The sequence below is a fragment of the Pipistrellus hanaki genome (genome assembly GCF_964339955.1).
Source record: "Pipistrellus hanaki genome assembly, chromosome: 6".
Taxonomy (NCBI): domain Eukaryota; kingdom Metazoa; phylum Chordata; class Mammalia; order Chiroptera; family Vespertilionidae; genus Pipistrellus; species Pipistrellus hanaki.
Genome location: NC_140508.1, coordinates 29,762,333 through 29,779,200, shown reverse-complemented (window position 1 = coordinate 29,779,200; position 16,868 = coordinate 29,762,333). Strand labels below are relative to the sequence as shown.

The window sequence follows — 16,868 nt, the reverse complement described above, 5'->3', positions numbered from 1 at the left end:
GCTAAAGTCTAAAGGTCAAGTGATAAGATCACAAGATTTTAACTTGGGCTCTACAATTGCTTTAGACTACCTTCTAAAACTTTGACCAGTAAAATTAATCCTATTACCCATTTCAGCTTTTTAATGCTTTCATAATTAATTTGCTTCCCTTTTATTCTTTATATTTATAATATATATATTCCAATAATTTACATCATTGCATGATTTTAAGATTCCTTGTACATTAGTTTTATCATTTGATAATGCACAATTGAGAGTTTCATAATTACTTTGATTAAAAAGTAAGTTTCATTTAAAAAGCGCCACCAACTTACAAAAAAAGTGTCCTTTTAAGTTTGCATGTGGATTTTATGTAGGTATTTACTCTATTCCATGAAAAACATACTTACCATGGCAGCCCCTGCATCACACGGTACATGTGTACTCGATACAGAGCACCTACTTAAAGAAACACACTCACCAACACATACTGTAAACTTTTGCAAGTATTACAAGGGGAAAAACTTGTTTCTTACTGTAAGCAGATTTCTTGCCAATTTTTTCAAAGGCATTTTGGACTGATTTGCTGCTTTTGGTTACATTTTCAATGAAAAGGAGAAATACTGTAGATTGGCTTAATTTAACCTGTGTTGACAATAGTCTTACTTTAGAAAACTATTACCAAAATATTCATTTTGATTTTTCCTGTCCAAATGCCCCTTTAAGTAAAATGTAGTTGATTTCACATGTTACAAATTTCACATACCAGGATCCACAAATAAGCTTTCAATGAGTGCTGGGGATCTATGTATATGCGTAACTGTTCAATATGTACTAAAGAACTATGCCATGATGCATAATCCCTATACTAAAAAATGTTCTTAAGTCATAAAGTGAGGCTATTGTCAAGATAAGCCAACAAAATGATTAAACATAATGTAATTTAAGTTAAATTACTGAATATTTAAAATATATTCTCAGAATAAACGTAATAGGTGCAAAAGACAGCTGAAGTGGGTTTGTCAGTTTTCTTTTTTTATATTATGGTGGCTAAGAGAATAAGGTAACAGTGGCTGCTTGCATTTTTCATATGTAACAAGTATTCCATGACCTTAAAGGGGAAGAAATTTTCTTAAAAGTTCTTAATCTATGTTTTGTGTCCTAGGCTCCTGCCTAAGCCCTTGTTCACATGCAGCCCAAGTGTGCTCAAAGGTAAAACTCTGAAGGAAAAGAATTCTTTCAGCAAATAAGTATCTTTTAAAAAGAGGAAAAGAATCCACTTTTTTTTCTAAATACAAAAACACTCCCAAAATAATAAATCATTTTGAGCAAGGAGATTTAGATTCAACATACTCCAAAGGCATTCAGGAAAGATCCTGGTCTGTCAACACCATTATTGAAAAAAATCTAAGAGAAATTACTTCACTTTTTAAAAAAGTTAAACAATACAGCCAACTAAGAGACAGCTGGTATGAAATAATTTTTTAAAATAATTATTCACTAAAAGCTGGCTATTTGTACTCTAAATGTACTTATACTATTTCACAATTAAAAAACAAAACAAGAAAAAACTTGTAACTGGTGATTAATTAGTTTACAAAAGTTACAGAAAATGCATACCTACCTATCAAGAATATTTATTTATCATTAAAACTTATGTCATGATAACAATACTGCAACATACTTACTATTAGTCTTTTTAAAATTCCATTACAGGCATCGGCTATCTCTGAAGTGGCTACTTCTTTGCTTTTTGTACTAAAATGTTATTAACCTGTTATCCGAGCGGGACCTATAAATACGTCAAACGTAAACAATATCGGGAATGGGTAGGACGTATGAATACGTCCTGGAAATATATGTTGCGCCCTGAGAGGGACGGTATATATTTTTTGTAATCTTTATAACTGTTTGTAAAATTTATAATTTTTTAATTCGATGTTTCCATTTTTTTGTTGGTATTCTTCTCTATTATTTTGTAATTTTGTATTTTCCTTTGTGCTTTATACATAAATAAATGAAAAAATATATATATATATCATTTATTTTAATTAAGTATAAATAAAAAATAATAATATGAAATTACGTCCTCCGGGTGTGACGTATTGACACGTCCTAGTGAAAGAGTACGCGCCCATTATAGGTTGTGTAATTAAAAAGGGAACTCCCCGGTTAACAGGTTAATTTAGAGTTCTATTTTCTTTATTTGGTCAATACAAAATTTTTTATTTTTAATGTTTCCAAACTTATATTAGTTGCTTTTGAAAGAAGAAACTGGAAACTAGGTGAAGAAAACATACCTTTGGTTCTAAAAAGCACCCTTTGAAGTAGCGATACTGAATTGATTCTCCTCTACTGAGTACAATGGTTGCTTTCCAAAACATGCTGTGAGGAGGGGGGAAAAATTAAAACAGCAGCATCAATACCAAGCTAAAATGCATAAAGATTTCATAATTCATAAAACCCCTCAAATAAGGTCTGTGACCCAGAGCTCTTATTTTTTCCTGCACAAAATTTACTCCAGGCCTAATCTATACCAACCACTGAAAACCACTGATGAAAGAGCCCCCCATCTTCAAGAAGACTGCTTTCTTGTGTGTGTAAACACCAAACAACATCACTGTAAGGGCTATTTGAACTTTCTGATGTGACAGAAGTGTTGGAGGAAGCTTTTGGATGGGAGATTTTAATGAGGAAGAACTGTGTTAGTTGAGACCTAAATGATGGGAAGAAACCAGCCATACAAAGAGCCAGGAGAAGTATTCTAAACAGAAAAAGCATGTAGTGCAGAGGTAAAAACCAGAGTCAGGCTTTCCTAGCTAGAGATGTTACATGGCTACTATGAGGCTTTGGGGCCAAAGCCAGCAACTCATGTTCCCAATTGTCCCTTGTTCTAACTGTCCTGCCCAGCCTCTGGCTATCCTCCTAGCCAAGCAATCAGTATCTGTATCTTACTTGTTTCAACCTAATGTCCTTCTCTGAACTATGCTACTCTAAAATTCACTACAATTCGTAATTAGAAGTGGTTTTTAGCTTCAAACCACAGACCAGCATAATCCAAAGTGTGGTTCCAAGAATGGTCAGTATCACCTAGGAGCTTGTTATAAATGCAAATTCTCAGGCCACACCTAGACCTATTAAATTAGAAACTCTGGGAGGAGGGCCCAACAATCTATAATTTATCTGGTAACTCGGACAAACACTTAAGTTTGAGAGCCACTGTCATAGACCATTACCCAAACATTAATTCCACCTGAACAGTTCAGTGAATAAACGACAGCTCCAAATGTTCTTCCATGACACCAGATGGCTAGCCCTGCTCCCCACCTGGCTCTTCCAAGACACGCTATAGGCATTATCCTCACTCTGACTCAATTGTAGTTCCTAAGAAATATCCACAGCCAGCTGTCACCCAGTCTCAGCTTCAGCTATCAGAATAATATGGTAGTTAAAAAATACATATACCCTGACTTTTTCCTGGGAGTCTCTGCTTTCATAGGTCTGGAGAAGAGCTTGATCATATGGAATTTGATAAAATCTCATAGGGCACTGGATATATGGCTGGTTGAGAATCACTGCTCTAAAGCAAGAATAGCAAATTACTTTTCCCTGATAGGCTCAGAATCATTTTCAACACAGGACTCCAAGCAAATTCTACCAACTATAAGTTGAAGTTTATTTCCCATCTCTGCTACCAAAAGAGAGAGAGAGAGAGAGAGAGAGAGAGAGAGAGAGAGACACACACACACACACACACACACACACACACACACACGGGGGGGGGGGGGGGGGGGCGCAAATTTCCAGTACTGTTTCATCCATAAAACAGTAAGCTTAACCCCAGATGTGCACACTAGAACTGGTGGGAAGCTTTGAAAAATATACTGAGGCCCCCTCTCTGATGCATTATTTCTCAATATCCAGAAATAAGGTCTAGGGATATCTATATCTATATCTATATCTATATCTATATCTATATCTATATCTTTTTAAAGAATAGTTTATTTTTAGAAAGAGAGGAAGAAAAAGGGAGGGAGAGAGACTCTAATGTGAGAGTAGTAAAACATGGATTGGCTACCTTCTCCATGCCCCCTACCAGGGATAAAGCTCAAGACTCAGACATGTGCCCTAAGCAGGGATCAGTCTAGCAACCTTTTGGTGCACGGGATGATAGCCAACCAACTGAGCCACACTGGCCAGGATTAGGTAGGTGTATTTTTTTAAAGCCCTCGGAAGTTATCCTGATTAACAACCACTAAATAAAGAAAAGAGATGAAAAGCAAAGCAATTAAGTCTTTTTCACTCTAGTTCTCCAAGCAAATGTAGCAAAGTAAAAAATGAACTAGCACTGCTCAGTGAGGGCAAGAATGAACATAAGATGATGAAATTAAAAATAAATCAGGCAAGAGGGGCAATGAGGTTTAGTGCACCTGCCTGATTTTAAATTGTCCTCAAATCCTTCCCCAAAATCTACAAGGAGAGCAAGTAAAATCAAAGTGACTCACATTTCCTGCATCGTTAGGAAACAATGCCAAAATAACTGGATGTAGAAAGAAAGACCCAACAGAGCTCTTGTCACCACAAGCCTGTAGGTAGGAAGAGGCTTAAGAGACTCTGTGAAAAAGGGGTACAGAACACTCTGCTATATTATCTTCTTGTATAATTTTGTATTATCTACTTCATTTCTGCTGTGAAGCTCTGTTTATCTGCTATATATGAATCAATATATTTCAGTGTATGCCAACAACGTGAAAAATGGCTGGTCTCATAAGTTTAAGTTGTTAGGTGTTACCTCACTTTATTCACATCACTTTGATGAGGCTGGATGAAATGGACTTAAGATAGGTGCCGGGGAAGCTCAAAAGTTCAGAGAAAAGGGGTATTTTAGGAACAGTTCAGAAAAATACAGGACTCACTTGACAGAACTAGCTGATTCGAAAAATCAAGGAAAAAATAGACACTTGAAAGACTCAACATCCCATTCCTCTGTGATTCCAATATCATTTCTCAATGGAACTTTACTTGTGGCTAAGAAAATGTGTATGTACCCCTATTACTAGGTTCAGAATTGGAATGACAAATAGACAAGGATATTCTATATATTTTTATGTTCTTCTTTTCCTTAGAGCTTACATTAGGGTATTGTTTTATTTTCCTTTGCTTTGCCATCAATGCTTCTCAAGCCATCTGCTTCAAAGGCCATTTTTATTTGCTCGTTTGTTTTACCCAACCTGTCCTGCAACAGTACCCATTCAACAAAGTGTGTCCATGGTGATATGCATGGATGCCCTAGCATGTCAAACTGCTATAAACATTTCCAAATGCTTGCTCTCAATGTGTGTATTTCTCACATCATGCACTGATTTAAAAAAAAAAAAAAAGTTTTTGTCTAGCACTAGTCCACAGGCCCCATTTACTCCATAGGAAAACAGAATTTGAGCTTCATAATCACCAAATTTGGTATTTCTCCCTAGGGGTATTGCATGTATTTATATGCTATTTAGAATCTCATCTCTCCTTACCACTACCCCACCCCCAACACACACACACACACACACACACAACTCATAACATTTCCAAATATTCCCAAGTAGAGAAGAACCACCTTTGTTGACATTCACTGATTCTATCCTAACCCCTTTACTGTGTAAATGAGGTAACCGAGACCTAGATATATTAGATGTGCCCAAGACCACAGTTAACTGCAGAACTGAAACAGACACAGATCTACCTTTCCCAGCACAATGCACCAACACATCCATGCTAAGTTTAGTGCTGTATTTAATGTTCATAGTGAACTCATTTCATTATATTAGCTAAACTATCTAAACAAGTATGTGTTCCATTCTGTTACTTTTAGTTAATACTATACACATCTGAGAAAAAAGTTACTTTAGAGCAAAAATTAAATCTTTTATCAAGAATATGTACTGAGCCGAGACCGGTTTGGCTCAATGGATAGAGCGTCGGCTTGGGGACTGAAGGGTCCCGGGTTCGATTCCGGTCAAGGGCATGTACCTTGGTTGCGGGCATATCCCCAGTGGGGGGTGTGCAAGAGGCAGCTGATCGATGACTCTCTCTCGATGTTTCTAACTCTCTATCTCTCTCCCTTCTTCTCTGTACAAAATCAATAAAATATATTTAAAAAAAAAAAAAAAAGAGAATATGTACTGAGAAACCAAAAGATGCTGCCTAAAAGTTAAAAAAGAAAAAAAATAGCAATATAAGTCTATTAATTATAAATGTGGTGGTATCTGAAAAACCAACCAAGAGTTGAAAATGGTTGAGAGGTAGAAATTGAGGAAAATGAATTTTTTCCTCACAGTAAACTTTGTAAAGCTATTTCACTCTTTATCATCTATGTACATGTGATAACTTTGATAAAAATTAAAAGAAAAACATACCAAGCCATCTTAGATGGCCCCCAATTTATAATCTGAATATTACAATTATTCTGTAACCTGACATTTTGATGCTTACCTTTCACCTGTCTCATTCTCTGGAAGGAGAGCCACAGCATTTTGAGGATTCCAGTTTCCCAAAGCATCACAGCTTCCACATATAGCAAAAACTTCTCCTAAAGAAACAGAACACCAGTTACAGTGGCATAAATAGAAAAGTTTCCACTTTTAGTTTTAAAGCTCAGTCAGTTGTATTAGTTCGACCAGATGCAGAGTACCCTTTAGCAAAGATGGAGGACACTCACTGGAAATGTGAGTATTACACAAGCATCTGCGTTACTAACTTGACCTACCTTTACATGCCCAAAGCCAGAGAAAAGAGGGATGTGGAGGAATGAACTTTCATTTATTCAACTATTTATTGAGCCAATAAAAAGCACCAAGATGACTAAGTAATCAAACCAAGTTCCTGCCCTTTAGGCAACTTCCAGTTTAAAGGGGCAATCGCTAACTGCAGACAAGTATTCTAAAGAGATAATAATTTATATTTCCTGAAATTCAAACAGTAGCTATTAACAAGTTAAAGATCAAGAAAATTATCAATGGGACAGAAGCAACGTAACAACAATAAATATCCTAAAAAAAAAAATAGACATTGAAAAATCTAATACACCTTATAAAAATAATTGACTTTCATCAGAACACAAACCAACATATAGTTATTTATATTTGCTAAATTTCACTTATTTAGCAAAGGTCTAAACCTTCTGCAAGGCGGATGTGGTTCAGTTGCTGCACATCTACCTATAAACCAGGAGGTCACAGTTTGATTCCTGTCAAAGCACATGCCCAGATTTCAAGCTCTGTCCCCAGTAGGGGGCATGCAGAAGGCAGGTGATCAATATTCTCTCATCATTGATGTATTTATCACTCTCCCTCTCCCTTTCTCTCTGAAATCCATAATATATATATATTTTTTAAAAGTCTACCACCTTTCTGGATACAAACACACGGAAGTCTTTGACTTATATCAACACTTTCTGAATTAATATAATTAAAATTCATAAAGAAAAATAACAAATTTCTCCACATTCTAATAGCTAGGTTTCTAGCTTTAGGCACTACTCTGGAAAAACTAGAATTACAGTTGGTTTAGCCACCAGCATGAGCATTTTGTAAGCTTGGGCTATAAAACTTAACTAAAATTATAGGTATGAGAGTCATTCAGGAGTTTTCAGAGTTCTAAATACACATGTTTTGTAAAGCACAGGGTGATTGAGTATGTCAAAATATTTGAAATACTTAAATCCTCTAAAGTAATCAGATTTCTTATAATAAATTTATGTTATCATACCTTCCCTGATTTTTATTTTTTAAAGGATAAATAGGGACCTTAATCTAGTTGAAAGTATGGGAGATTACAGTAAAGAGAGGTAAGTGGGGCACAGCACAGATCTAGAGGAAATAATTTGAGAAAATCCCAATGGTTCTAGAGAAGAAATGCAACAGATTTGAGGAACTGACTAGTATAGCCAGATAAACAAGGAGTATATAACCCAGGTACGATACTGTTTTTACATGCTATCTTACATAAAAATTATTTCACACTGCTTAAGTAGACAGCAAAAAAATATAATGAAGCTAAAAATAAAAAATAAACTTATAAATTGGGAACAAAGTTATATTAGACAAGTATTTTTCCAATTTCTTGCACTAGCAAAATTTCCCTTGTTTTTTGCTATTTAAAAATTATAGCCCGATTATCTTTGTCATATGCAAAATTAAATCACAGCTTTCTTTGAAAATAAGAGTTTTTTGTTTGTTTTTTCCCTGCGTTTACTATGTTCCAAGCACATGTGTAGTATCAGGCAAGCCATAAAGATATTTTCATCTAACAACAGCTCCATATTTAAGATAAACCAGATAAGGAAAATGCTCATTTACAATACCTGGAAACAGAGTTCCTCTTATTTCAAAGGTAACCTGAGAAGGTGTCATTCTGATGGATTTATTTGAGGATGTCGGGCTAGGAAGAAAAAGAGAAGATGTCATTTATAATATATGGAAATGTTAGCTCTAGACATCTATACAAAAACAAAAATGAATTTTAACTTGTTAGCAAAAGACTTCACAGACTTTATATAGAGACTGAATTACTTAGGAAATACCTAGCAAGTTTTAGGGACTGTAATGTTACAGGCCTGTTCCATAAGAATATATGGACCATAAAAATTGCAAAGCAATGGGGGGAAAAATAAATTCAGAGGCAAAGAAGCATTGAACAGACTGCCAAGTCTGCCTTCCCACTGTAGTTGCCAAACTACAGTGGGAAGGCAGGGGAGATTGGGGGAAGGGGGCTGTAAGAGATCAATCGAAGGATTTGTATGCATGCATATAAGCATAACCAATGGAGACACTGTGGGGGTGGGGGAGGAGGTCAATGGGGGGTAAATAAGGAGACATATGTACCACTATTTGTAATACTTCAAACAATAAAAAAAATAAAAATAAATAAATAAAATAAAATGGCCACGTGGCCAGAATTGAGCCTATATATATTAAATGCAAAAAAAAAAAAAATTGCAAAGCAAATGTGACCTTCCCCCCATTTTTTTTTTTAAAGGATGCAGATTCTCCTGTCACATACTTTCTCTTCTGATAAGCAGCTGTTCTAAACTCAACCTATCTTTCCTGGCCAGGCCCATGTTATGGTGGAAGGAAAAAATGATAGAGAAAAAGAGAGGCTCAAGAGAGGATTTATACCTTAACAGAAAGATTTTAACTTTAGTAATAAGAAAACAACCAAAAAAACCCAAAATATTACCCACTAAACAAACTATTCATGTTCTACAACAAGTTTGAGAATGTGCTTCTCGTAATTAATGACAACCAAACACCCTCCCCTACAAGTCACTCTTCAGATTTTCTTTATTATCCTTAGGACCATCAAGTCCAGTTCTGCTGCAGACTTAAATTTAGAGTATCAACTTTGCAATTTATTACCAAACCCTGTATTTATATGCTTTTCTTTCTAAAGCTTGAACTTCAGCCGAAACGGGTTTGGCTCAGTGGTAGAGCGTCGGTCTGCGGACTGAAAGGTCCCGGGTTCGATTCCGGTCAAGGGTATGTACATTGGTTGCGGGCACATCCCCAGTAGGGGATGTGCAAGAGGCAGCTGGTCGATGTTACTCTCTCAACGACGTTTCTAGCTCTCTATCCCTCTCCCTTCCTCTCTGTAAAAAATCAATAAAATATATTAAAAAAAAAAAAAAGTAGTGATAGCTGGCATCTTTAAAAAATAAATAAAGTTTGAGCTTCATTCATAATCCTAATTCTCCTACCAGTATTTTAGCTTCTAAACCTCGAAATTCTTGGAATCACTTTGATTATTTATAGAAATCTAAACCCCTAAGCCTTTGATGTTTTTAATCACTTATCCACATTTTTTCTCTCTCTGAATTTTCACTTCTTTGCTATTTCTCCCAGCCAAATCAATCTGTTTACCATCCTCTAATTTAAGTACCTGAGGGATGATAGGAAATAGGGTTCTTTTTAAATATATAATGTCAATTCTCAAGAAGGTTATAGAATTTAAATATAGAAAGAACATGCCTTAGCCAGATGGCTCAGTTGGTTGGAGTGTTGTCCCATACACTACAAGACTGCAAGTTCGATTCCCAGTCAGGGCATATACCTAAGTCCTAAAGAACCTTTCAAAGGCATTTATTCTTCTATTTCCCCTTTGTTTTTTCTTGGCTCCCTGTGAACACAAGCACTATTCTAAAATGGTTATTTAATAAATACTGCTATGACACTTCTAAGACAAGGCAGTGTGATATCGATCTATATATAGCAGTGATTCTTACTGGAGGCTTTTTTTTTTTAATTTTTATGAAGTGAAAATACAGCTCATTTTTAAATATTTCAATTATAGCCAACATTCAGTATTATATTCATTTCAGGTATACAGCCTAATGGCTAGATATTAATATAACTTATGAAGTAATCCCTCTGATTGATAAGTCTAGTACCTGCCTGTTACTATACAGTTATCACAATTGACTACATTCCCTATGCTGTTTCTGTGACTGTTTTGTGACTACCAATTTGTACTTCTTAATCCCTTCACTTTTTTCATCACCCTCCAATTCCCCTCTCACCTGGCAACTATAAGTCTGCTCACACTTGGAGGCAATTTTGCCCTCCAAATGTCGAGAGACATTTATGGCACCAAAACCAATCCGGGGAGATGTTCCTGGCATCTAGTGGGTAGAGGCCAGGAGCTACTAAACACCATAGAATGCACACAGAACAGCTCTCCACATATAACTGACCAACTCCAAATATCAACAGGGCTGAGACTGAGAAACCTGATCTCTAATTTGTATCTTCAGGGGGCAGCTATGGAGATCAAGAGTGGAGGCTCACAATAGCTGTATGGCTTAAGTTTGTTGGAGCAATGTCCTACAGCAGCAGGGTTGCAGGTTGGATCTCCAGTCAGGGCACATATAAGAATCAACCAACGAATGCTATATACATAAATGGAATAACAAGTGCATCTCTCCCTTTAAAAAAAAAAAAAAATCAATAAATTTAAAAAAAAATTTTTAAGGAGTCCAGGCTGATTGTTAGCTATAAACTATATATCACCCCATTTACATAAATCATAAAATGTAAATGTTAAATATGTATAAACAGGACCATCAGTCAATGTGTTTTAAGTTATACTTGGATAAAGACTTCCCTATTTAGCAACTTGACCATTTATTTAGAAAACCCAAGACTCTGCACTGGAGAAAAATCTGTTCTTGATCAAAATAGTTTCTAAAATATCTAATCTAGCGCTGGCTGTTTTGGCTCAGTGGATAGAGCCTGTGGACTGAAGGGTCCCAGGTTCGATTCCGGCAAAGGGCACATGCCTGGGGTTGCCAACTCGATCCCCCAGTGGGGAGAGTGCGGGTGGCAGCCGATGGATGATTCTCTCTCATCATTGATGTTTCTATCTCTCTCTCCACTCTCGCTTCCTCTATCTAATCTACTTTTTGTTGTGGTTGTTAATCTTTACCCGAGGCTATTTCCAGTGTTTTGTGTGTTTTTTTAGAGAGTGGGAGAGAGAAGGAAAGACGAGAGAAAAACTGGTTGCCTCCTGCGAGTTCCCAGGGCCCTAATCTACTAGTACTTTCTAAGAGTAAATATTTATTTAAAGCACATAGATTCAGTTCTAGCACTGCTGAAGAATATCCTCAATCTAAAAATACCTTGATTGTTAACCTCTCCAAATAACCAATTATTATCCAAAATCTTAATAGTAGTTCTCTTTTGCCCTAGCTGATTTGGCTCAGTGGATAGAGTTATCAGCCTGCAGACTGAAGGGCCCATGGTTCAATTCAGGTCAAGAGCAAATGCTAGGGTTATGAGCTCACTTCCCAGTAGGGGGAGTGCAGGAGCAGCCAATCAACGGCTCTCTCATCAATGATGTTTCTCTCTCCCTCTCCTTTTCTCTCTGAAATCAAGAAAATATATTAAAAAACATATATATTAAAAAATTCTCTTTTAACATGACATCTGATATGAATCTGAGTATGTAATACTGAGTACAAATATTTCCTTTTCTAATTAATAAAATGGCTTATTGAAGCATTGCAATCTTCCATTTAAATTTATATACAAAAGAAACCTTAAGGCTAGCAAAAAAGCTCAAATTTTGTTATTGAATTAATTTTGAGACACAGCAAAAGCTCCATTATCTAGCAAAACTGCTGAATAAACAACCTCAACCTCAACCAATAACATACTTTCACCCAGTGTTTACTACCACAGTTCTTAACTAAGAAGAGACTTCTCCACATAATTATAGTACACAGTTATTCAAAATTGATCAATAGGTGAATACTATTTTAACCAATTTTAGGGAAATCAGATGTAATTATTCCCATGCATTAAATTTAACAACTGATACAAAATTATCTCTAGATCTCTACTGCATTAAATGAGAAAATTATCTAAATTTAATTTAATAAAAAGGAAATCAATTGGTCATTAAAACTGAGTCTCTTGTTCTTAAGGTTGTTTTTAAGAATGACTATAGTAACTTGGCTGGACACAGCTGCAGTAAATGTACTATAAAAACACAAAGATAACCCCATAAAACTTCCTCAAATGTCAAAAAAGCATCATCTTCCACTTATATTGCCAAAAGTTTAATTTCCACCCCATCTCCCCAGTTTAATACCATACCAATAAAAGCCAGGGAGCTGCTGCTACAGCAGTTTACTTGATTGTGGACAGAAGCCAAAATTCTGGTGCAGGATTGGAGCACCCAAGCACCAGCTATCACAAAAACAGTGGTGACTAAGTAAAATACTGTTCTGTGGTGAAAACACAAAATTTACACACCCAATAACACTTCCTCTTCATGAAAACAAAACAAAAAACCTTGAACAGGAGGAAGTCTTCCAAATATACATAAAATAAGATGAAAAATGCTACATACATGAGCTGTGTATGTAATGTTATATATCATTTAATCAACTCACCTATCATTCTTTTATAGACTGTGCTTCCTGACAAGATTTTTGGTTTTTAAATATAACCTCCACTTCGTGCTTTTAGATAAATATTAAACAGCATTCTTACCTGAGATTTTGAGTAGCATTTAACACTACTTTAATATTTTTTAAAGACTCAAGCCAACTAGCAAAATATGAGTTGCAACTTACATTCTAAAATATTTGAGTTTACACTGCCTAGCAAAATAAATGTTACTCTCTACTTTTAGTCAAAGAAACTACTCCAATCTGTGACCTTACTAGTTTACCAGCTTAGGGGACAAAAAGGAGATTTAAGCAAACCAAGGTATAAGAACATTTTAACTTAGAGCTAAATTAAAGAATATTTTTAGCTAAAGCATGTTTCTCTGTCCAAAAAGAACATCTCTCACTGTTTTTCCTTTCCCCCAATTTTTTTTCTTCAAAGAAAAAGCTGTTTCCGATTCTCTTTGCTCTTTCCAAAACACCAACAGCTTTGAGTATCATAACTGCCTGTCAGAAAGGACTATCGGAAATACCTACGTTTTCCTGAGTTAATTTCTACTCATTCCATGGAGGACCATTATGATCCCACTACTCTGACCAGCAAAGTTTTAGTAAAATGGCTGCAGACATGAAGAGATTTTTATTAAGAAAGCATTTCTGGATTTCATTAAGCCAAGTTAATTCCTTAATCACTTTCTAAACAACGCAATCAAGTCTTTCCAAATGGTTTCCCTTTTTATATATATTTCATATTTTTTCCTCGTTAAGTTGTAAGCAAAGATTTGATTCATCAATCTGCTTTCTGTACATAAAAATTTTACTCACTTTGCCACTGTGAGTTTTATTTTGTGGTCATTATTTCTTTGAGTCCCAACTTTTCTAAGTCTAATTTTGTCTAGAATATTGGTTCGCCTTAGTTCTTTTGTAAATAAATTTTTAAAAAAATTTTTTTAGAGAGAGAAAGAATCAAACATCAATTTGCTGTGCCACTTATTTATGCCTTTATTGGTAGCTTCTTGAATATGTCCTGACTGGGGATCACGTGTACCCGGCCAGAGCTCTCCCAAATCACAAACAGATAGGACCTTGCGCAGTTTTACCTGTTTATATTGCGTTCTTTGTAGCCAGCACATTAGGAGCTGGAAAAAGTACTGATAACTTGTATTTACTTTTTAGCCAAGTCATAACTGTCAGAAATGTAGCAAGATGGAGAAACATGAAGGGGAGGAGCAGAGGGTAGGAGCTGGGAGGAAAAAATGGGGACCTTGAAAGACTAGTATAAAGAAGACATCATAAAAATTTTTTTAAGAAAAACAAAAACAAAACACCCCAACATCATCAGGTCCCAAACATCCTGCCTGATGCCATCAGTTCCCCTATGTTGGTGCTACATCAGACTCAACAGCTGCCTCAAGGTGAAAGAATTCTCTGCCGATCACACGACTGAATTCATGGCAGAGACTTGCTATGGACCAGGCGGTGGAGTAGCAGGAGGGGCTGGCGAAGCCCCGAATGGATGAAGGCTTTTTCTCCCCAGATCTCATCACGGCAAACCAAAGAGCGTCGGAGAAAGCAGAGCTCCGGCGAGAAAGCTGCATGCAGTCTGAACGCTGCAGCGAGGGCACTGCAGGCTATCTATTCCTGGATCCTTTTCCTGGGAGAGAGTACGGCACTCTGGTTTCTTGGAATAACTGGAGTGCCCAGGCATGGCCTAGACCTCGTGGCCGGGCACTTTCAGAAAAGAAGCGGCTGTCAAAACACCGCGACTTGGGGATCGATGGTGGCGGCGGGCAGGGACCCGCTGTGGGTGAGGGCGCTTCAGCCGCATTTTTGGGTCTTTGCTCCTTAACTCGGTCCTCCCTATACTCCCGGGGATTCCTATGCTCTTTGCATTCTGATTTATCGAAAAGACTTCACAATTTATTTTTTTTTCCCCCAGAGAGGAACTTAAGCGCTCGACAGACAGCCCCGCGGAAACGAGGCAGCCAGCAAACAATAAAAGTGGAATAAAGATGCTCCCCACCGACTTACCGAAGGGAACGTCCAAACCGGTGTTTCCCCGGCAGGCGGTGCCCGGCCCGGGCTGGGGGGGGACACAGCCCGCCCAACCCCTCGACTCCGCCGCCGCCGGTCCCGGCGCCGCACCCCCCGCCCCGCCGCGTCCCCGGCCCGGGCCGCCCTGACAGCTCGGCTGCCACGTGAGTGGGCCGCCCCGGCCCCCGCACCGAGCTCCCGGCGGCCGACTCACCTGCCGGGTCCGCGTCCGCGGGTCCCCGCCGCCGCCGCCGCCGCCGCGCCGGAGAGCGAGTGCCGCGGGCCGAGCTGCCGGGCTCCGGGCGTCCGCGCCTCGCCAGCGCTCCCCAAGGCGGCCCGCGGCGTCGCCCGGCTGCAGAAGGCGGCTGCGCTCAAACCGGTTTCAGCTGCTCCAGACCAAACCGCCGGGCCACCCCGCGGGGGGCGGGGCCGGACGGACGGCGGGGCGGGGCCTTGCGTCACGCCCGGCGCCGTCCCGGCCAATCGGCGGCCGCGCGGGGTGGGGCGGGCTGTGGGTTCCTGGAAAAGAGTGGCGTCAGCGGCAGGGGTCGCGGGGCATCCCCTGGGCGGGCTCCCGCCGGCCGGTCTGTGTTTTCTTGCAGCGACACAGGGGAGACCTGGCCCTCGATCATGGCCGGGTTCCTTCGCCCCAGAGCCCGTTGGAGATCACCAAGTGCGGAGGCTGGAGATGGACATCTGAACTGCATTGTTTCCCCCTTGCAAAGGTGAAGAAAATTAGCAGGCCAGATGTTTTCTGGAAATTTTCTCTTGCAAAACAAGCACATGTGGACCACATTTTAAAGTTGAAAGCGAAAAAAAAAAAAAAGTAAAAAAATAAAAACAAAAAAAAATAATGTTGAAATTGAGGATTGGGTGACTTAAGGCGGTTAAGAATTTATAACTTTGGCAAAGCAAAGCGTGGTGTAAAGCCTGCGGCATCATTTGGGAACGGCCAAAACTGCAGTGTCAGGACCGTCCCAGACCTGCCCAATCGAATATGCATAACAAGATCCCTAGGTTATTTTAAGCAAATTAAACTTTAAAGGAACTTTTCTGAAAGCTAGAAAAATTCTCTGCCAAAGATGCAGTCATTTATTTAAAAAAAAAAAAAAATCGGCCCCACCAAAACACAAAACAAACAAACAAACAAAAAAGGAGGGTTTTTTTTTTCTCTCCTTTGATGGTCTCAGGACAATTGATCAGCATTTGCTAGGTATCTAACTTAAATTGTTACCTTTCCAGCATCAAATTTAATCTCTGGCTAACCATGAACATAAAAGCTATGTTAACTGATTCCTTAAATCAGTGAAATACTGGGGGAAAAAACAAAAAACACTTTTTTAGGGAATATTGAAGGACACATAAGGGAGATAGCTTGAGTTGTAACTTGGTTGGAATGAGCCTACTGATGTGTTTGGTTTAGATGAACTTTAGCTTTAGACAGCTTTGATAGACCACATTTGATATCTGAGCTTGAATTAAATCCCTGACATTTCTGACGATGTCATCCATTCAGTTAATAAATAATTATTAAGTGCTGTCTTTGCTATAGGCAAATGATGCAATGGTTTGTGTGTGTTTTATATATAATACACTAGAGGCCCAGTGCATGAAATTCGTGCATGGGGGAGGGGAGGAGAGTCCTTCAGCCCAGCCTGCACCCTCCCCAATCTGGGATCCCTCTCACCACCCAGGCCTACTGACTCCCAACCGCTTGCCTGCCTGCCTGCCTGATTACCCCTAACCCCCTCTGCCTGTCAGCCTGATCACCCCCTAACCACTACCCTGCCAGCCTAATTGATACTTAACTGCTCCCCTGCAGGCCTGATTGCCCCTAACTGTCCTCCCCTGCAGGCCTGGTCCCCCCCCAACTGCCCTCCCTGCAGGCTTGATTGCTCCCAACTGCCCTCCCCTACAGGCC

The 16,868-nt window shown here is 38.6% G+C and overlaps 1 protein-coding gene across 4 annotated transcripts in view; it reads right to left on the bottom strand.

The window, feature by feature from the left end:
• Window positions 1-15,358, bottom strand: part of GPCPD1 (glycerophosphocholine phosphodiesterase 1) — a 63,932-nt gene extending 48,574 nt beyond the window's left edge. Inside the window, exons 1-4 of one of the 4 annotated variants that reach the window (XR_014795238.1) lie at window positions 15,162-15,358; window positions 8,330-8,406; window positions 6,460-6,556; window positions 2,280-2,364 (exon numbers count right to left, since the gene is read on the bottom strand). Coding sequence is in view for 2 of the 4 variants with exons in the window: in XM_084886804.1 (XP_084742930.1) it covers window positions 2,280-2,364; window positions 6,460-6,556; window positions 8,330-8,378 (231 nt within the window). In the remaining 2 variants the exon portion in view is untranslated. The remainder of the gene's footprint in view (window positions 1-2,279; window positions 2,365-6,459; window positions 6,557-8,329; window positions 8,407-15,161) is intronic. The other 3 variants (XM_084886804.1, XM_084886806.1, XM_084886805.1) reach the window with 3 other exon arrangements.
• Window positions 15,359-16,868: the final 1,510 nt, after the last annotated feature.